At 40.1% G+C, this 21,520-nt stretch overlaps 2 protein-coding genes across 10 annotated transcripts in view; one reads left to right on the top strand and one right to left on the bottom strand.

Moving 5' to 3' along the window:
- Positions 1 to 3,867, bottom strand: part of STS (steroid sulfatase) — a 145,654-nt gene extending 141,787 nt beyond the window's left edge. For 2 of the 3 annotated variants that reach the window (XM_068141709.1, XM_068141694.1), the window contains exon 1: positions 3,582 to 3,867. The gene's annotated coding sequence lies outside the window, so the exon portion shown is untranslated. Of the gene's footprint in view, positions 1 to 2,903; positions 3,390 to 3,581 lie in introns of those variants that run through there. The other variant, XM_068141702.1, reaches the window with a different exon arrangement.
- The window catches only part of PUDP (pseudouridine 5'-phosphatase), a 104,231-nt gene continuing 86,201 nt past the window's right edge, over positions 3,491 to 21,520 (top strand). For 6 of the 7 annotated variants that reach the window (XM_068141735.1, XM_068141770.1, XM_068141753.1 and 3 more), the window contains exon 1: positions 3,491 to 3,612. In XM_068141735.1, the coding sequence (XP_067997836.1) occupies positions 3,537 to 3,612 (76 nt within the window). In that variant the 5' untranslated portion in view covers positions 3,491 to 3,536. Of the gene's footprint in view, positions 3,613 to 4,785; positions 4,896 to 21,520 lie in introns of all 7 variants that reach the window. The other variant, XM_068141738.1, reaches the window with a different exon arrangement.

Here is a 21,520-nt window from a genome sequence, read left to right as displayed (position 1 = left end):
TTTAAAGCTAAGCAGGACCTATATCCTTTAAGCACTTCAGGATTTCAGTTACAATAACACTGCTAATTACCTGAACACTTTGCCTGTGTGCAGCTGGTATTTTACCAGAAGACCAAAGTTTATCCCAAAAAGCTAATTCACAAACCATATAGGAGACAAAGTGTTTCTCACTGACTTCACAGGAGATAAAAAGAAGCCCTGAAGCATGGCATTAAATTCCCAGCTTCATAAACTGTTGTGTTGTACAATCCCATCAATAAATACTGCAATGATATCTAAAAATTTCTTAGATCCCTTGTTATTTAAGACTTCAGATTATTTTTTAATATTTAAGACAAAATGGATTATAATCTGTTTATGTTACTTTGCCAAGGTGGCAGGAGAACAAAAAATAAAGTCTGTCATTTCTGTGTGAAACACGTAGTGCATGATACTCCTATCAATGGTACGAAAATATGCAACTGAACCCATGTTTTGAGCAAAATATGAAGTAGGGACATAGGAAATTGCAACTTTTGAGTTAAGTGTATTACCTGAGGAAACACTTAAGCATATTCTCTTAAGCTTATACTCTCCAGGAAAAGAACTTAAGTCATCTAAGTTTCAGTGATGTGGAAAACTTTACAGCTTTAAGGTAAAGAAAACCCAAACAAACACATAAAGGTTAAAAATGGTTAAAGATTGTGTAAAAAAAAAAAACAACCCAGTGTTGCATACTTAATAACCCCACGGATATGCACCTTAGCATTTTCACGTTATCTCACATGAAAGAACCATAAAAAACAAAGTGATTTTAACATATTACTATAGGCAGAGATAATAAACTTGTTTGGGGTAAGAAGGGCTACCTATAGGCAGCTTATAGTCATTCCAAACCCTGTACTGTATATCCAGCACATATATAGACCACACAATTCAGAACTCAGTGAAGATTTACTAAATCTCATTTGGTATATGCCCAGTCAACAAGCCAATATGAAAACGTGCATAAATTTAACTGTGTTTTTCAGAATTGCATGATTACATATCAGGTAGCCAAGTTTACCCTTTTCAATAAGCATGCATCATGATCCCATCATGATCTACTCTTTCTTAAACAACCAATAACAAAATAAATACTACTGCTGAAACATGAGATACGTAAAACAGCTCAAATAAAACTTAAATCAGCACTTTCACTTACACATCTGGAAACTACGTTCCACCATGAATTAAAAATTCTGATGGACCTTCCATCCAGTTTCATTATGTTCGTAAAGACTTAGTCATGCTCTAAAAATCTAAGGAGTTTGTCTATATTGGGAAGATATTCCTGTGTTCCAATGTAGCTTTGATAAATCAAGTAAGCTAACATTACACTGATTATCACTGATGTGCCAGGGTAAAGCAAATGTAATTGACGTCATCAGCCTGTCAGGTAATCGGACTGTTCTTGAAAGGTGCACAATAACATTTGTAACACAAGCCACTTAATCCTACAAAAGTTCATCTTCTGTATTATACTTTCCACCCTCCCCCTCCCAAAGGTCTTTAGCATTTATTTCCATTTAAAATATTAAAAAGTTTTGCATAATCCTTATGTTTTCAAGATGAATTGATAGTTTACATGCTAGAAAATGTCTCCTTTTTTGAGGGTGTTGGAGGAGGAAGTTATCATCACATTACTTACACTTTTCTTTAATTAGACAATGAAAACCTGATTGATGAGCTTTTTCTTGTTACCTTGTTCATTCCACACTTGTTTTCAGGTGTTACTGTGTCAGCAAATACAATTAAAGATGGGGTTTTCAGAATATCTGTTAACTAGGTGGATGAATCCCCCTTCAGCTGCCATACAACCTCATTACTCACATTCTTATTCACCATGACAGCACATGCTCTTACAATACAAACCCATTCTTTCTTGTTACAGCAGAATACAACCATTGTAGGTATTGCAATTAATATTTTTATATGTAATGTATTTAGAATTTCCCCTATTATTCTAACAAGGACCCCACTTAAGTGAACTACTAAAGAAATTAACAAAAATGTCTGAAACAAAGCCGGAATACTGACTTGTGGCACAATATTTATTGCAGAAAGAAAACAGTTTGGGCATTTGTAATGTTACAAGAAAAATTTGACCTGGAAGCAAAGGATCCATGTTTTTAAATATCATGCAGGAATGTCATGACTACACATTATATTTTTAAAAGGCATTTAGGGCACTGAGCAGAGCCATCTTCATAGTCTACAAAAGGAGGACCTAAGATGCATTATCAAATACAATTATTACAAAATGAGACAAGTTAAAAAAATGATAATCAGAAAACCAACCCAAAACTCAAAAAAACCCTTTGTTTGCAAGTCAAGTTTTATTATTAAAAAGATACAAGTAAAGGCCAAGCAAGTTTTATTTGTCTTCTTAATTCCAAGATAGTAGAAAGTATGAGAACTTTGTATCTCTATTTCTCACAAATACAGGGTGAGGGTTCTTTTAGGGGATAGGGTTTGATGCATAAGGAAGCTAAATTAAAATTCAGATATGTAGTGGAAGTAGCTTGAGCTTTAAAAAAACAACACTAAACTTGCTAAAACAGTAAAGTATTGCCAACTCAAATGAAGGCATTTCCTGAAAAAAATAAGTTGCTGAGAGGCCTACCTACAGAAAAAAAGAGACAAGACTTCACACATGCGACGCTGCAATTAACCATTGCCTCCGGACAGAACTGCAAAACACTGCAGTACAAATCTTCAAGCCACAATGTCACCTTGGGAGCCTAATATTACAGCTCTTTTCATGTCTGTTTCTGTAATCGGTATTTCAACAATCCACGTGGCCAACGGTGAGTTACCTGCCTGAAAAGAAAACAAAACAAAACAAACCCCACACAATAGGGATGACTGGTGAGGAAAGTTACCTTTTTTCCATTACAACTGCCTAGGCAAAACCAGGTACGTGTCTGTGCAAGAAGATTTTGCTTTGTCTTAAGAACACTGGCTTGCTTCTTGAGCTTCAGAACTTCTTTAATGTTTTACAAATAAAATCCACCCAAAACGACTCACACACTCAACGAACCCAAGAGATGGGGTTTTACATCTTCCTCACAGTTTAACATAGATTTGCTGCTTTTCGTTTATGGCTCAAATTAGGATCCAGAGATAAAATCATCCTTGTGCATCTCTACAAAGGCACGCAACAATTTTGAAGCTGAAATGTCAAAACGCGAGGAAATCCCCAGTCCCTCCCGTAAGCAGTCCTAGATAGCATTTAGAAATCCAAGTCCTCCACCAGAAGAGGACCCAGGAAGAAAAATGGACTTTGTTTCCAAAGCAGAACATCAAAGCCCCCCCGCGCCGTGCCCCGCAGCGACTACCGGTCCTCCCAACGGCTGTCCTAGAATCAATACATACGCTGGCCACCGGAGCCGGGCCTGGGGTAGCCCGGCCCAGCCTACTCCCGCGGCGGCCCCACTCCCTCGGTTCCGGCCGCCGCGGCGGAGTGCGCTTGCGCCACCGCTGCCACGCGGGTTTTCTGCTGGTCGGGTCTCGCCATGTCCGCTCCCTCCTCCGCGGTTGCCCTGCGACCAGTCACTCACCTCATCTTTGACATGGACGGTCTCCTGCTGGGTGTGTAGCCTTCACCCCCCTCCCCTGCGGTGGCCGGGCCCCCGCCTCGCGCGAGCCGATCCCACTGTGCTGTGAGGCCTGTCCCATCAGTCCAGGCGGCAAGAGACGGTAGCTGGCGGGAGGCAGCGCCCTCCCATCCCCACCTCCAGGCGCCGCCCCGCCGAGGCACCTCCCGGGGCCGCGACAGCGGAGCTGAAGGTGTTCGGGCGGCCTGGCCTGGCCCGGCTCGCCTGGCTGCCTCCTGTCGTTTTTTTTCACGGCCGTTCGCGCTTGGGGTAGATGTGTAGCGCGCCCCGGGCGATGTTGATTAAACTAGGCTGGAGGGAACAAAACAGTAGGAAACGATTTGTTGCCCTCTCTTCGTCCTGCCACTCCCTGCCTTCAGGGGCAAATTTGGCCCAAATTAAAAGATCCGGGGCAGAGACTGAAAAGGGCGCTTACTATTAATGGTGGAGGACTAAAAAGAATGGCAATACGGAAGGAGGAGAGGGCGAGATTGGAGTTTATAAGCCAAATAAAGCAGAAATGGCAAATAATGGGTTGCCGTTTTGCAGAACCCTCCAGGCCGTGGGCTTTATCATAAGAAGCGGTTGAGGCAACTAGGACTATTTAGGCTGGAGAAAAGGAGGGTAGATGTTATGGTGAGCTAGATGTCTGTCTCATTTCTCAAGTGACAAGACGAAAGGAAATGGCCTGAAGTGGTGCCAGAGGACGTTTATATTGGCTATTAAGAACTAATTCTTCACCGAAAGGGTTGCTGAATATTGGAACAGGCTGCGTGAGTGTAGATGTGGTGCCTAGTGACATGGTTTAGTGACAGCCTTGGCAGTGTGGGGTTAACGGTTGGGCTAGGTGATCTTAGGTCTTTTCTAATCTAAATGATTCTATGGCATTGCCCCGGCACAGGGGCAGGAGGTAGGAGGTGACTGAGAGGAGTGTGGGGGTTGCTTTTGCTGTTCAGGGTACAAGAGAGCATTTTAAAGCATTTAGAGTTGCAGTCTCTTAACTGAAAATCCTGGATAATACTGTGATAGTCATCTTCTAATTTTTGTATCGGTAGTCTTTCATCTTTGCAGGGTTCTGTAATCTTTCCCATGCTACAACTAGATTGGATTTTGAAGTTTAAGTCGTTATGACTAGAACAGTATTTAATTGGCTTTTAACTGTTTGCAGAATCAGAACCTTCTGCTACATGTCTGCTGTGGAATAATGGAATAGTTTTGCATTTAACTTAACTTTTAAAATAATGCACGTGGATTATTGCACAGGAAGCAGTTTTGAAGGTGGGTGAATTCCTGAAAAGTGTGAACCTGGGATGTATGCCTTCCTTCTGCAAAACCCAAGTTGTTGCAGTTTCTGGAAAACTTGCTGTGAAGTCTAATGAATTACTCAATTTCCAAGAAATGTGCACTTTTCCTCTTTCATGCATGTAACAGGTGAAGGCAATTCAATTATTGTAGTTTAAAGCAAAAATGGCTTTACTCCCACTATCACGGATAGTTTCAAGCATTATAGAGCCTTGTCTTCGTTTGTTTCATCTGTACTCTCAACAGGCTGTACAGAACAGTGACTGAGCTGTTTCAGTATTTAGTGAGAAATAAGTGGTGTTTACCACAGTTAGGAACACGTGCTTCTTCCAGACAACCTTTTTAGCTCTAGTATCTGCTTTCTTGATATCAGTCTCCCTTCCCCAGCCTGGTGATTGATTAGGACATCATGGAATTTTGATTAGAACATCACAAAACTTTTAATGTGTCACATAATGTTTATGGAAAATGATAAACGTATGCATATTTCTAGAAGCTATACAAATCTACATAAAACTACTTTGAAAGAGCACAAATGGAGTTTGTGGTATTGGATATCTGAAACTACACTGTTTAAATTTAAAGTACCTCAACTGCTTGTTACCTTTGTTTTTTTTTTTTTTTCAGAATCTGAAGCTATAGGTTTTGCAGTCATTTTCACAACAAAGTAGTGTGTGAAAATATATGTAACTGGATTTGGAAGCTGTCGTCTAAACCTTTCTGGTTTTAATAAAAAAAAATAAAAATTCATCTCTAAACAATGAAAAATTAAAGAATAAATTGATCTAATGTGCCATAAACTTGCTTTCCATAGCTGATTTACTTGATTCTGATTAAGGAAGATAGGATAGCTTCATAGGAAGATTCCCCAAATATTTGTGAATGCTTCATGACTGTAAAATCCTTAACTGAGGTCTGAGGCACTTCTTTGGAAACAATTCAAGTGTTACACTATATACCCTGTATACTTTAGTGGCTAAGGCTAGGCAATGTGAAAGTGTTGCTGGGTCTGATCTTTTGTGACTTGGTCTCCCCCATCTCTTTAGCATAATTGAGACTGATTAAATTGTCCTTGTGTCTCACCTTCATATATCAGCTTACCTTCAACAGGGAAGTTCTTGCCTCTAAATCACTAGTGAAATACTTCATCCCCTTTCTTTGGAGTCCTTCTGTGCCTCTATTAGCTGAAGAGTTATCATGCTATCATACATTATTTTTTTCAGCTCATACAGTCAATGTGGTTCACCCTTCCTCTAGGGCTTTCTCATTTTGGATTACCTCCTCTATCCCCTTACGCTGTTAGATAAGTCTTGGGGGGTTCAGCTGTTATTTCAGTTGCCAGTAAAATTAGTACACTGGAAGGTAATGTTCTTAGTTAGTAAGTGAAGTGTGTGCACAGAACATTTAGACAGCTTATTGTTTAATAGATAAAATTAGTTGATGGACTATTTTTTTGTAGGAAACTCCAGATGCAGTATTAAAACCTGCCTTTATACTAGAGTACTACAGGTACATTCTGCTTTGTTATACATATGCAGCAATGCAGTTTATAAGTGATAGTCACTTCACTGTATAGTATAAACCGGAGGGAAAAGGGTACCTACATTTTAATTTTTGATGCAGTGCTGTATTTAAATAAACAAATGTGTTTGTGGTATTACATTTCTGCTTGCTTTTCTACTTTGAATCCTTACAGTAAATGCTCAGAACTGGTACAATAGAAGCTACTGTTCTAACTACTAGTATGTAGTATAATTAAAAGTGTTAAACCTATTTATGTGTGTGCTTATTTGACACACACATAACACAGTATAGGGTTAGCTGCATAAAATTATTCAAAAAACCCAAAAGAAACCCCAGAGATATTTGATACCTAAATAAATAATTCTCGTTTAGTATTTGAGTCTGGCATTTTAGCATGGTGTAAAAATGTACAAAACCATCTCTGAAGATACAGAATCTATTGAATTTGTACAAAATATACAACTAGAATAAGGCCTCCAAGGGTCTTATCTCCTCAACTTACTGCATACATTGTATTTTGATTTATGACAAGTGGCTTTGTTGCATAATTGTAGCCAACAGCTACCCTACCACCAGAATGCAGATGGGGTTGAGTGTTGCCCTTGTTCATCTGTGCATAAACTTGGAGGGGGCTGAAAATGTTTTATATTTGAAATTATGCTCACTACTATCTACACTTATAGCGTTAACCTTTCCTTACTGATAAATGAACTTACAAAAACTGCTGCAAAGAGAAGGTGTTTCTTAGAATTGTGCTTAAAGCCAAACTAAATCTAAATTAACATGCAGAGAACATGACACCTTAGTATAGCAGTTTTAGTCTGTTTTTGCTAAATTTTCATTAGGAGTAGTGATCATTTTAATGTAGATTACTACACTTGGCTAGTGTCCCTTAGTGTTGTAAAAATGCATCTTAGTCTGTAGGAGCTGGGGTTGTTCAGTCCTGAGAAGAGGATACTGGAGGGAGACCTTATCATTCTCTATAACTACCTGAAGGGAGGTTGGAGTGAGGAGGGGGCCACCGTCTTCTTGTCAGCAAGTGGCGGGACTAGAGGAAATGGCTTCAAGTTGTGCCAGGGGAGACTTAGGCTGGATATTAGGAACTATTTTTTCCATGGAGAGGGTTATCAAACATTGGAATGGTCTACCAAAGGCAGTGGTAGAGTCACTGGGCTTGGAGATGTTTGGGCAGAGTGTGGTTCTGGCACTTAGGGACATGGTTTAGTGTTGACCCTGGGTTGAGGGTCGGTCTGGATGATCTTTGAGGTCTCTTCCAACTGGATGTTTCCTGTGATTCTATGATAAGATCTGGATCTGATGGTCACCAATGCAGAGGAACTTTTTAGGGATGTCAAGATTGGAGGCAGCCTGGGCTGCAATGATCACACTCTGGTGGAGTTGACAGTCCTAAGGATATGCATCAGACAAGGAGCATTGTCAGGACCCTGAATTTTAGGAAAGCAAAGTTCCAGCTCTTCAAGGAGGTAGTCAATAGGAACACCTGGGAAACAGTCCTTGGGAACAAGGGAGCAGGAACAGAGCTGGAAGACCTTTAAGGATGCTTTCCATAGAGTGCAGGAAGTCTTGATCCCCAGGTGTAAGAAATCAAGGAAGGGAAGAGACTAGCATGGCTGAGTTGACACCTGGTGGTCAAAATAAAAGGCAAAAAGTAACTGCACAGGCAGTTCAAGCAAGGACAGGTGTCTTTGAAGAAGTATGGGAATGCCCTCTGGTGGGGCATTCTGGAGTATTGTGTCCTGCTTTGGGACCCTCAACACAAGGATATGGACCTGATGGAGTGGGTCCCTAGGAATATTATGAAAATTATCAGAGGTCTGGAGCACCTTTTCTATGAAGACAGCTTGTTAGAGTTAGGATTGTCCAGCCTGGAGAAGGATCCAGGGAAACCACATAGCAGCCTTCCAGTACCTGAAGGCATGACAGGATAGCTGTATAACTGTTTACAAGGGAACACAGCAAGAGGACAAGGGACAATGGTTTGGACCTAGAGAAGGGTAGATTTGTATTGGACATGAGGAAGTAGTTCTCTATGATGAGGGTGGTGGAACACTGGAAGAGGTTGCCCAGGGATGTGGTGGAGGCCCTATACCTATAGACATTCAGGGTCAGGCTTGATGGGGCTCTGAGCAACCTGATCTAGTTAGAGGTCCCTGCTACTTCCAGGGGGGTTGGACTAGATGACATGCAAAGGTCCTTTCCAACCCAATGCGTTGCATGATCTGCTGGAGGGTAGAGAGGCTCTGCAGAGGGACCTTGACAGGCTGGACAGATGGGCAGAATCCAACGGCATGAGATTTAACACATCCAAGTGCCGGGTTCTGCACATTGGCCGCAACAACCCCATGCAGTGCTACAGGCTGGGGTCAGAGTGGCTGGAGAGCAGCCAGGCAGAGAGGGACCTGGGGGCATTGGTCGATGGTAGGCTGAACATGAGCCTGCAGTGTGCCCAGGCAGCCAAGAAGGCCAATGGCATCCTGGCCTGCATCAGGAACAGTGTGGCCAGCAGGAGCAGGGAGGTCATTCTGCCCCTGTATGCTGCACTGGTTAGGCCACACCTGGAGTACTGTGTCCAGTTCTGGGCCCCTCAGTTTAGGAAGGATGTTGACTTGCTGGAACGAGTCCAGAGAAGAGCAACAAAGTTGGTGAGGGGTTTGGAACACAAGCCCTATGAGGAAAGACTGAGGGAGCTGGGGCTGCACAGCCTGGAGAAGAGGAGACTCAGGGGTGACCTTATCACTCTCTACAACTACCTGAAGGGAGGTTGTAGACAGGCGGATGATGGTCTCTTCTCCCAGGCACCCAGTACCAGAACAAGAGGACACAGTCTCAGGCTGCACCAGGGTAGGTTCAGGTTGGATGTTAGGAAGAAGTTCTATACAGAAAGAGTGATTGCGCTATGGAATGGGCTGCCCGGGGAGGTGGTGGAGTCACCGTCATTGAAGGTGTTCAGGAGGAGACTTGCTGGGGTGCTTGGTGCCATGGGTTAGCTGTTTGGGTGGTTTGGATTGGTTGATGGGTTGGACACGATGATCTTGAAGGTCTCTTCCAACCTGGTTTGGTTTATTTTATTCTATTCTAATTCTATTCTAGGATAAGTCAGCATATTCAAGCAGATCTAAAAGAGAGGTGGTTTTTGAAGCAGCTTATGCAAGATACCTTTCCCATAAGTCAAATGCATGTTGGACTGTACAAGGCACAGCTGATTCTGGCCATTTGCAGATGGATGAGAGGAGGTTTAGGCAGTTGGGATCAGAAGCTGCTGTTTTTGCAGTTGCTGTTTCTTTTGTATGAAGAAGACTGTTGTATTTTTATGTGCTACAGCCTCTGCATGGCTACTTATACAGGTAATCTCTGATTTGTAATATGGGAGAAATTAACCTGCAGTTAAACTCATTTTGCAGTGTTGTGAGATTCATAAGAGTTTTGGCATGTTTTCTTTCTTCCCAATGTTGCTTTCCCATTGTCACAAGTCAAAAATGTACTCTTGCTTCCATTTCATTGCACATGTTGCCTAGGAAATTGCAGTTAAAGGAAAACTGTTGAGAGATCCATGTGGAGTTTGCTTCTGTACGTGCTGTCTTTTACTTTACATTGTGAATGGGAGGTTAAAACAGCTCCCTATTTATTCTGTATCAGAAGAAATAGCACCAATTCAACTAAACACCAGTCCTCTCTAGATTGTTCTCTAGTATGGCTTAAGTGCAGGAATTAATCTTCATAGGCTATAAACTGGCAATCTTGTAAGTCTGTTTTCTTCTTCTAGATAGTAGAAACTTACTTTTTTGCCATTTTCCATTTCTGTCTGATTTTGGGGAATGAAGAGGGAAACAAAAATATTCCTTACCCCTGAGTTCAGTTGTTTTGCTGCAAAATCAAATAGATTAAAGATATTTTTATATGAAGACACCTCATAAAAGCTTCTTGAGCAAGTTTTGCATATAGGTAAAATGTCTCATCATAGGGAATTAACCACAAATAGATTAAATAAGATTTGTCATATGCTTGAAAACTAGCCTTTTAATTTAACAGCAAGGAAAATTTTGGCAGACATACTAACCTGGAGTCTAATTTATATTATTCCCATGACTGATTTTCGAATTGTCCACCCACATGATTGCCTGTTTTTTGTGGTTAGAATAATCCAGGATCGGAGCTTAGTTCAGCATCATAGAACAGGGGGTTTTAAATTCCTGTAGTGGTTACCATATTTCAAAATGCAGTGGGCAGCATTAACAATGATCTTTTTTGCCCTGGGAAGTGAACAGAGGACATCTCCCAAGCTGAAAGGTCCATGATTTGATTTTAATATTGCACACAGTGCACAAATGCAATGTATTTTTGGTACTTATTTATTTGATACTTGGACCAGATCTAAATTATCAGTTTTTTAAGAAAACCCACAACACAAAAAACCCTATCACCACCAATGAAGAAAAACAGCACAAAAAACCCCAACAAAACAAACATTAAACCAACCAACCACCCAAAAAACCAAACCCAAACCCAAACCTAAAAAAACCCATCTGTTAAATAAATTAATCCAAAGATATTTTAAATTTCTACTTTTAGTAACAATGGCTTTCATTTTCTGACTTGCACACACTCAGTTCTATAGAGAGCCTAATAGAAGGGGAGTGGTTAATAGGTCGAGAGAGGTTCTCCTTCCCCTCTACTCTGCCCTGGTGAGGTCACATCTGGAATATTGTGTCCAGTTCTGGGCCCCTCAGTTCAAGAAGGACAGGGAATTGTTTGAAAGAGTCTAGTACAGAGCCACCAACATGATTAAGGGAGTGGAAGATGTCCTGTATGAGGAAAGACTGAAGGAGCTGGGTCTCTGGCTTGGAGGAGACTGAGGGGTGGCCTTATTAATGTTTAAGGAGGATAGAGCCAGGCTCTTTTCAGAGATGGCCAATGGCAGGACAGTGGGCAATGGGTGCAAGTTGGTGCACAGAACGTACCATGTGAACATAAGGAAAAACTCTGAGAGGGTGAAAAAACACTGGAATGGGCTGCCCAAAGAGATTGTGCTATCTCTTTCTCTGCAGATATTCAAAACCTGCGTGGACATGTGCCTGTGTGACCTACTCTAGGGGATCCTGCCCTGATGGGCAGATTGGACTAGATGATCTTCTGAGGTCCCTTCCAACCCCTACATTCTGTGGTGCTGTGATTTAGCAAGTTGAGAGATGTGCTTTGAAGGTGCTGGGAGTCTAAAGGTTTTGTTTAGTGATTAGTAAAGATACACACAGCAGTTTGATAATTTATAAAAAATAGTTTATTTCTGTGCCTAAATACACATTTTTAAATCTGTTTGTAGATAATAAGATTGTATATTTGTTGGTTATGTGCACTGTTTTGTGCATGAAGTTCCAGTTATTTTGCTTTGAATGTAAATAATAAGGTATCATAAATGGAACCTAATTTCAAACAAAGAAAAGGCACATAGAATTTTCCCTTATAATAACACCGTTTCCAGCTGCTTCATTCCAATTTTCTTTTTGCTTAAGGAGAAAACCAACATTAACAACCCTGGATTTATTATTCTCCACACTGGGAGTAGTTACACTGCCATTGTGGGCCCAAGTCTGGAAGCTCTTGTTCTGAGTAATTGCAATTCATTCATACAGCCTTGTTGTCAGTTGGCTAATTGAGCTCTTGAGAGAGGAATTTTTAGGGATAACTTAATTTGTCTGCAGTTGGACAGTTTGGCAGCAAAATTCTGCCCTTATTCTATTTTCTTATTCTTGAATACTGGCATTTATATTTTTGATATTGGGAAGGATGTTTGTTGGTTGTTGCTATTATTTGTAACTTGTTTGTTTCTTTTTTATTGGCAACAGACCATAATAATTTTCACAATATTGTTACAGGTTTTTTAAAGAGCATGAGCTATGTTAACTGGCAATGCAAAGACAATTCAGCTAAATATATTCTCCCTTTAAACTTCTTATATATTGCTTTTTTTTATGGACAACCTGATTTTCTTTTGCCAGTGTAGAGATTGCTATTGATTGTTGCTGCTTCAGTTATGTATTTCTGTACTGACCTTCATTTGCTTCCACAAGAGTACTGAGAAGTATTTAACCAAAGTAGTTTTTGTACCTTAATAAATAAGACAGACTCTCAATGGTGCTTTATCCTTTTACAATAAAACCAGTGTTCTGACCCAAAATTAATTGACACTGCCAATTATTACCCCACGGGCCGACCCCGACCAGGACCGATCCCTGTTGTCTGGAGGGAATAGAATATTGTTCACGTGCATTCCATGCACTAGCACTCAGTTCAAAGTATCCGCGTCTAGCAGAGTAAGCGCTGACGCATAGAAAGAGTGTAATTTTGCTGTGTATAGCCAAAAGCCGCCCGCGTCCCGTCGAGTCGCCATCTAGTAGCCAAGTGGCGGAACCGCACCCTTTGTTATATAAATATAGAAATAGTCTGTAACTAGTTCAGTTAAGTTATAATCATAACACTAAGCCACTTGTGGAATCTATTTCACGAACGTGCACTAGAACATGTATATAAGTTGGTGATTCATCGGTTATTAATAGTTTGATAATTAATAAAATATTTTCATAATTTATATCTCATATTCATAAATTTAATAACCTCTTCACCACACAAGAGAAAACCATACTGATCCTTTTATCTCTCTTTTCCTTTCCTTCAATTAATAGTGAGGAGTACATGTTTGTTTCTCATGGCTCTGCTTTCAATGGCTGACAACTTCTTTTTTTTGGGGGGGGGGGGGCAATATTTTGCTTCTTGAAGGGTTGCACACCTGTTGCTGGTACCTGTTGCTGTTTGCTATATCTATGTATATTTGCTATTCTTCCATAACTTTTTTTTTTATATTTTTTTTAATTCTTACTGTAATAAACATTGTTGAAAAAGCAGAGATTTCTTGTGCCACTGTGATGTTCCTGCTCCGTTGCCATGCACAGGTTTGAGTGCCAGCACCAATCCTGTCCTTCCTTTGCAGCATGTCAAAGGTCCAAGGCAGGTGGATTACAAGCTGGGCTTCTGAGGGATTTATAGGAAATAAATATTTTGACTTTTGAACCAAAACACAACATGTGAATGATTTTGAGACAAAAGACATTTCTTCATGGCACATCTGTATAATCCCACTTCAATGTCCCCATGGCGCAGTCTCAGTGTCCCCAGGATTCCTGTGTCCCCTGTGCTCCCTCCCAGGAGGTGTTCAAGGCTAGGCTGGATGAGGCCTTGAGCAACCAAGTGTAGCTGACAGGTATCCCTGGCTATGGCAGGAAGGTTGTAGTAAATTGTCTCTAGGTCCTTTCCAACCTAAGCTGTTCTGTGATTCTGTGATTCCTGGTTCTTGAAAACTCCTTTGTGTGTGGTTCTTTTTTGGCAAGTTTCACATGCAGTTTATCTCAGCATAATGCAGGACAACTGAGAGAAAAGCCCAGTTTATTATTTGTCAGACCAGTATTTTTATCTAGGATCCATAGATATCTACTCATGACCTTTGTCATTATATAACACATAGGGTGTTACACAGTGTCTCATTCTTCCAGCTTATTAATATGTGTTCTCTGACCTGGAGTAATAGTTCCAGCAGACCCTGTGTAACCTCAGCTCTCCAAAGACGGATACGTGCTTGTCCTTTGCAGCAGTCTTGTGCTTGCAGGTGTGGGACTGACTGGGTTTGCTGCCAGGGAGCTCAGCCTTCTTGTTCACTCCTGGGCATTGATTGTCAGCTGTGCATAAGTGTTAGTTCACTCAAGTTCTCATTCAGTGCAGCCATATACTGCAAATTGCCTGTTTATGTTAGGACATGTTTTTTTAACATTGTGTCTTTTAAATTGTATTCTGCTTTAACTGGTCTGTTTGGGCATCATGTAAACTTCCACAGACTATGTATTCAGACAAATAGACCCTTATTTGTTTGCTGACCAGTCATCAGAGAAAGCATCTTGAGTTTTGATGCTGGTCCTGGTCATTTGGGAACATTTTTAGGAAGAGAAAAAAATTTGTGCTAATATTGGAAGAATGAAATGGAAGATAATGTATTTAATGAAATAATTGAGATTACAGTGAATCAGGTGGTCTGAAGTGGGAGAATTTAATGAGACATAATTTCATTTGAACGAATTGTTCTGTGGTAAAGATTCTGTTTTTGTTTTATAATTTACATACATGACCTGTCTCTTCAGGGCAAACGAGTAGACCCATACAAGCCTGTGGAGTGACAAAACCCTTGAATGATATCATCATTCTGCTTGAAGACTATTACTGCAAAAAATTATGCCATGTGAAGTGGTGAATCTTTTTATGCTAGGACTGAATCCTTTCTGTAGCATTATATTGTTATTGGACTAACAAAACGTTCTTTGTTTTATGGCTCAGGGGAGATGGAGCCGCAAAGATGTATCACATGCAATAAATTTCTACTCTTTAAATATTAAAACCATTGTTTCACGGGAAATGTATCTCAGGAAAATGAAAATATTTCTGCCACTAAGGTGTAGTACCTCTAGTTGCTACTCTGCTGCCTGGTAACTTGCATTGTTATTATTGTTGTAGATCATATTTGTATGATATTTATCTTTCTCCTATTTTTAATTTGAATGTCTTCATTTTCCATGAATGAAGGCATCTAAGAGTAAAGACCAAGAAGTAGTGTTGCTGTTAAGGTTCTCTGTGTTCTAGAACATTAAAGTTTTATATGGCAGTTGCAAATTGTACAGTATTGTAAAATTTAGTTTCTTTAAATCACCATTGACTTTGCATAGTGTATCATTGATTATAGCTTTGTATTTTCCAAAAAGGAACTGAACTATTCCCCTTCTCTCTTTTTTGGATCTTGGTACAGAGAGTAGGAATTGCAAGTGTGCATTTGGAAACACTGTAGGATAATGAGATAAAATGGCAGTTTCACCTAGAGTCTTCTTAAGAGTGAAAAATAGGTTTTGGGGTTTGCCAGCTAATTGTATTCAGAGTTTTAAAGAACTTTCAGCTTGTTCATTACCTGCCCGTTACCTGAGTTTTCCTACCTTTAGAAACAACTGCGTCTTCTAAAAACCTCCCACTTACACCACTACAAAATTTCTGAGTGGCTGTGATCTGTCACAAACAACCATCCCTGTCCAGGCTGATCCTTGAAAAGTTGTGAGAAGAGAGCTTTCTGGAGTCTGCCATAGCATCACTGCTGCTGTGCAGACCATTATTTTCCTGTGTAAGGCTGGGTAGTAGAGAGAGCAGGCAGTCCACATAAGTTGGGATAGGATTTGAGATACCATATGATCTGAGTGCTTCTGGGTCCCAGGGTTTAGCAATAGCCTATGGCTTTCAAAATCATTGACTGCACAGAAGTAACTGAATTCATTATTGTGTTAACAGCATCTAAGAGTTCAATGCTTACACTTACTTGCAAATATACTTCTACATCAGTTTTCATATGACATCATGGTCTCTTAGAGAACTGCTGCGTCCTGATGACGTCTTGGGAAGTGTCATAGCATTGGAAATTTTGTATGTTTATTTCTGTTAATTTTTTTTCCAAGACTATGCTCTAAATCCTGTAGTTTTCATTCGTTGGACATCATTCCTTGGATATATTGTCAGTATTGGTTTTATTGAAAATATAATTAATAAATAGAAGAAAGTCTGTGAAGTGCTCATTGTAGTATTACGCTTTCTGATATGATAATTATGTTTTGTTCTAGGTACGTGTTTGTTTTACAGACTTGAAAATATTTCAAATTAATATTATTTCAGTTTGGAAATTTCCACTGTTCTACAAACCCTTGTAAGTCCTGGATAAAGGTGTAGAGATACAAGAGGTGCCTTTTTGTAGGTGTGTATGTATATGAAGGAGAGGATTTCTTCCATATAAAACAACTGTTAAGATCATGAGTGGCTTCTCAGTAACTCTGAAATTGTCAAAGAAAAAAAAAAAAGCCTTAAAAATATGTCAAAATTTTCTTACTAGACCTTATTTTTCCCTAACCAAAGCTCTCAGCTTTAAGAGTTAACATTTTGGAATCTGTAGCTGGTACCTGTATGGATTCTACTGGTTAAAGCTGCTCTTTACTGAGATCTTTCTGTTTCCACCTGCCTCTCCCCCAGGCAATAATACAAAATTATTAAATTCACCCACAACCTTTTCTAATACTGTACTTCTGCATGGAATAGATGCATATTTTCTGCTTCATCCTTCTTTTGTAAGGGGGGGAAAGGTTGCAAGACCCTGCTTCTCCCAGGGGCAAAAGAAACCTGATCCAGGTGGACTTGGTTTTTCCCTCCTAGGAGGAGGGGTCCCCTGGGTCTAAGTTGGTCTGTTCCACTCCCCCTTCCTGTCCAGCAAGACTATAAATAGAAGGTCGTGGCAGCCATCTGCCTCTTTGCTCCTGCCTTGCCTGTTTGAAAGGACCAACAGCTGCTGCCAGCCTCCTGGTTCTGCCATGTGGTTGGGCCTGGTCTTCTTCCCTGCCACATCCACACTTCTCTAAGTTACTGAAATCCATATGCATCGAGTGAGATACAAGGCCATCGAAATTTCGTTTTGTATGTTTTTGTATTCATTCTTGCTCCTTACCCTTGTAAACCTTTCATGTTACTGATATATATATATATATTTTTTTTTTTGTTTAAAGAAATTTACTTCTCCTACTTCCAAACCAATTCCAAATTATTTTTTTCCCATTTTCCCTTCCCCCCACCCGCCATTCTTTCCTTTTGTTTTTTTTTTTTTTTTTCCTTATCAGGGAAAAAGGAAGGGGGAACAGGGAGGAATTCTGAGTTTGCTGCCATCTGAGCTCTTAAATTCTAGTTAAGGCTCAAACCACAAAACTATTTGAGCCAAATGTTTTTTGTATTTGCATTGAATGAAAAGAAAGGCATAATACTCTCTTCCTCTGTGCACTTGTGGTGGGTTGAAAATTCCCACCCAACATTAAATTTGCCAGACCAGCTCACTTGGAAGCAAATGAAAGCTGTATTTACAAGCAAAACTACAGTCTGCAATGAAATGCAATGCATATGTACAAAATACACAGTGTTTACAGTATTTACAGGTACATACAATTAACAAACAGCACAAGGACCCCCTGGTCAAAGACCAGGAAAGCTAGTAGCTTCTCCTTCCTTGCCCCCGTTACCTCCCTGTACATAAAAGGGACAAGAGAAAGGAATAGAGAAATTAGAACTTAGCTGAAACAATGCAGCCAAGGTCAAGCAGAAGCCAGTTTGTATCTCCCAGCCTGAGGAAGCAAGAAGAAAGAGGAATTGTTTACATTACTAGCTTAAGTCTGTTACCTTTCAAATGGAATTATGTAGAACTACCATTATTTTCTTTTTTACACTTAATAGTGATTTATTTACACTTTACTTTCTGCTCAAGATCTGAAAAATTTTTAAAGGCATAGCCTAAATCTACCACAGCACTCTTCAGCAGATAGTAAGTTTGTCTTTCTCTTCATAGTATCTCACATACTGAAGTTGTGAGCTTCAGTTCTCTGCTTTGTTTTCTAATTGAATGTACAAGAAATTGTTTAATTGATGTTGTCATGTTATTCCTGTGTATCTCAAAGGAGTTAAAGTAAAATAATTCTAGTACCCATTCAGTCTTTCTGGGTTAGATCCTACATTTAGCTTTCTTCTGCCCTCCTGTTTCTTTAAAGTAGTCATGCTGTGCTGTGAAGGCTTGGTTTGGAAGAAACAAACCAAAACCAAACTATGTTTAGGCCCAACTGAGATTTGATCTACTTATACTAGAAAACATTCTCACTAAATACTTTAAATCCTCATCTTGTTTCAATCTTCTTGACTTGGCAGCTGATTTGATAGTGCTTATCAGTACCTTTTCCTGCAAACCTTGTTCTTTCATGACATTCTTTTTTTAGAAGTAAGTGCAGCATGCAATTGTGTCATTCAGACTATATTTGTACTTATGGATGGTTGTAAGGTGACCAATAAATAGGTGTTGTACAAGATCATAGGAATAATAAAGTATGCATTATAGATACTGCTCTTTCCTTGGATAAAAGTAAAGGAACTTGTACAGATGTTAATAAATCTTTCAGTTCTGTTTAAATAACAGTACTCCTTTCTCCAAACTATTCCATCACACAGGTTATCAGGAGGAGTCGGCATGGATTTACCAAGAGGAAATCGTGCTTGACTAATGTGATAGCCATCTATAATGTCATAACTGAATGGGTAAATGCAGGGAGACCAGTGGATGTAGTCTACCTCGATTGGAGCAAGGCGTTTGACACTGTCTCCCATAACATTCTTGTGAGCAACCTCAGGAAGTGTGGGATAGAAGAACAGATGGATTAGGAACTGGTTACACAGTAGAGTGCAAAGAGTGGTGATCAGTGGTGCCAAGTCCATCTAGAGAGCTGTAACTGGTGGAGTCCCCCAGGGATCCGTGCTGGGTCCAATGCTGTTCAGCATCTTTATCAATGACTTTGATGAGGGGGCAGTGTCTGCTCAACGAGGTTGCTGACAATAAAAACTGGGAGACTTAGCTGATACACCTGAAGGCTGTGTGGACATCCAGCAAGACTTAGACAGACTGGAGAGGTGGGCAAAGAGGACCCTAATGAGGTGCAACAAGGATAAGCGCAGAGTCCTGCACCTCGGAAGGAATAGTAAACTGCACCAGTACAGGTTAGGAGGTGATCTGCTAGAGAGCAGCCCTGTGGAGAAGGACCTGGGAGTTCTGGTGGATGAGTTATCCATGGGACAGCAATATGCCCTTGTGGCTGAGAAGGCCGATGGGATCCTGGAGTGCATTAAGAAGAGTGTGTCCAGCAGATCGAAGGAGGTTCTTCCCCCCCTTCTACTCTGCTCTAGAGAGGCCCCACCTGGAATATTGCATCCAGTTCTGGGTTCCCCAGTTCAAGAGGGTCAGAGTCCAATGGAGGGCTGCAAGGATGATTAAGGGACTGGAGCATATGCCTTATGAGGAAAGGCTGAGAGACCTGGGGCTTTTTAGTCTGTAGAGAAGACTGAGAGGGGAACTAATAAATATATGTAAATATATGAGGGCTGGGTGTCAGAAAGGAAGAGATAGCCTCGCTTCTACCCTGTGATAGAACAAGGGCAATGGATGTAAACTACAGAACAGAAGTTCCACCTAAGCATGAAGAACTTTAAGGGTCACAGAGTGCTGGAAAAGGCTCCCTAGAGGGGTTGTGGAGTCTCCCTCTTTGGAGACTTTCAAGATCCAGCTGGATGCATTCCTGTGTGGCCTACACTAGATTATATAGTCCTGCTCTGGCAGGGCATTGGACTCACAGATCTCTAGAGGTCTCTTCCAACCCCTAACATCCTGTGATCTACTCTGTGTGGTAGTTTTATCCAAGTGCCTTGGAACATCTCATTTGAAAAGAAACTTTAACCCTGTTTGCAATTTTTAGGTCAAAGAACTGCTGCCATGAATTGTTAGCAGCGCATTAAGAGAGAGCACCTTGGTGAAAGGCTAACTTTCTTGTGAACATAGTATAATCTGTTCTTCCCTGAGCTAGTAATTGCTCCACTGGATGAGAACAGTTGTTGTATAATCCCATTGCCTTGGTATAGTAGCTTATATGCTAATGACGGTGTCACTGTTACCTGACTCAGGCCTTGTCATAAACATTTTGAGATAATACATCTCTGTTGGCCATAGGTTTCTGCCCAAAAAGCAGGATTGTGTAGGCTCTTTGTCAACTACCGTTGGCATAGTTCTGTTTTTAATGGTCTGTGTGAATGCCTAAGCAAGCAGATCAAGCAGCATCTCTGAATGAACAGCTTTTCCATTTTTAAACTAATGAGCTGATATCACATAGTTGGTGTTTAATAAGTAGTTTTAGAATGTTTTGGATTAAGTCATATATATGACCTACTACTTCAAGGTTGATTCCAGAATTGAGAGAGAGACTTCTTTTTCCTTTTCATGTGCTGCTTTGTGGTGGTGGTTGAGTATTTGTCTACAACTCCATATCAGAAGTGTTTCTGTGGTTTGTTTGTGAACTGTTTCTTTCACTTCCCTGTGAAATAGTCCCCTCTAAATGGGGATAAAAGGATGAGGTGCATATGTGAATACAAGATAGCATTAAGATATACTTGCTGTATTAATATATACTATTTTTTTTTTTTTAATTTCTTCAGAAGCTTCTTCCCTTCCTTATCGAAGTAAAATGTTTTGGGGCATATAAAATAAGAAATCGGCTTCCTCAGTAGCTGCCATTGAAAAATTCTCTCAGTAATATAAGCCCAGAGAGGCAAGTATGTGACACCCAATTTGGAATAGTTCTAAGCTATTATTTTTTGGGCACCAAATTCACTTTCTTTTCAAGCCTGTTAGCAATAACTTAAATTCCTGTTGTCTCATACCATAGAAGGGTGAACAGACTGACAGCAATTTGATTGAGTTAACCAGTGGCAGTGTGTTTCTCTGGACTTAGTGAAGCTATCAGCATGTCACATATTTGTGTATCTTGGTGTGTGCTTACATTAATATTCTAGTACAAGAAAGGAAAAAGAAAAGAATTTTGCAAAAAGTAAAGGTCCAAAACAGACTTCTACTTGCTTTCTACTGAAATGAATAATGGATCATTTCAGTGGATTTTTCCAGGTGCTAATCAAAAATATAATGACTTGCAAATCATTACTCATGTTGGAAGCAGTAATTTTAATTTTCAGTAATTAGTGATTAGTTCTTTGTCATTGGAAATTATAGCTTATCAATTCCATAAAATGGTTTACTGAATAACTTACTCTTTATAACTGACATATTATTTTAAAGTAGTTGTTACTTGGTGCTTGCTGTTTCTTTTAACTTCCAGGAAACAATATAATTAACTTAAATGTTACTGGTTATGTGAATAGATCAGTCAAAAGGTAGAAGACATGAATACCACAGTAGCATTTCATTTGGTTGGATGGGCCTGACTGTTTAACGCTTGGTTGGGTACATCAGCATCACATGCCCTGAAATTCATGCATGGCACAAAAATTTTAGTAGAAAATGCATGAAATCAGTGAAGTGGGTGTCTCTGTAAGGTGATACATTCAGGTACCATTTTACTTCTTAAGGG

Source organism: Melanerpes formicivorus, unplaced genomic scaffold, assembly GCF_026170545.1.
Source record: "Melanerpes formicivorus ecotype bairdi unplaced genomic scaffold, bMelFor1.0.p_v2 SCAF_1, whole genome shotgun sequence".
Lineage (NCBI taxonomy): Eukaryota > Metazoa > Chordata > Aves > Piciformes > Picidae > Melanerpes > Melanerpes formicivorus.
This window is presented reverse-complemented; position numbering and strand designations above follow the sequence as displayed.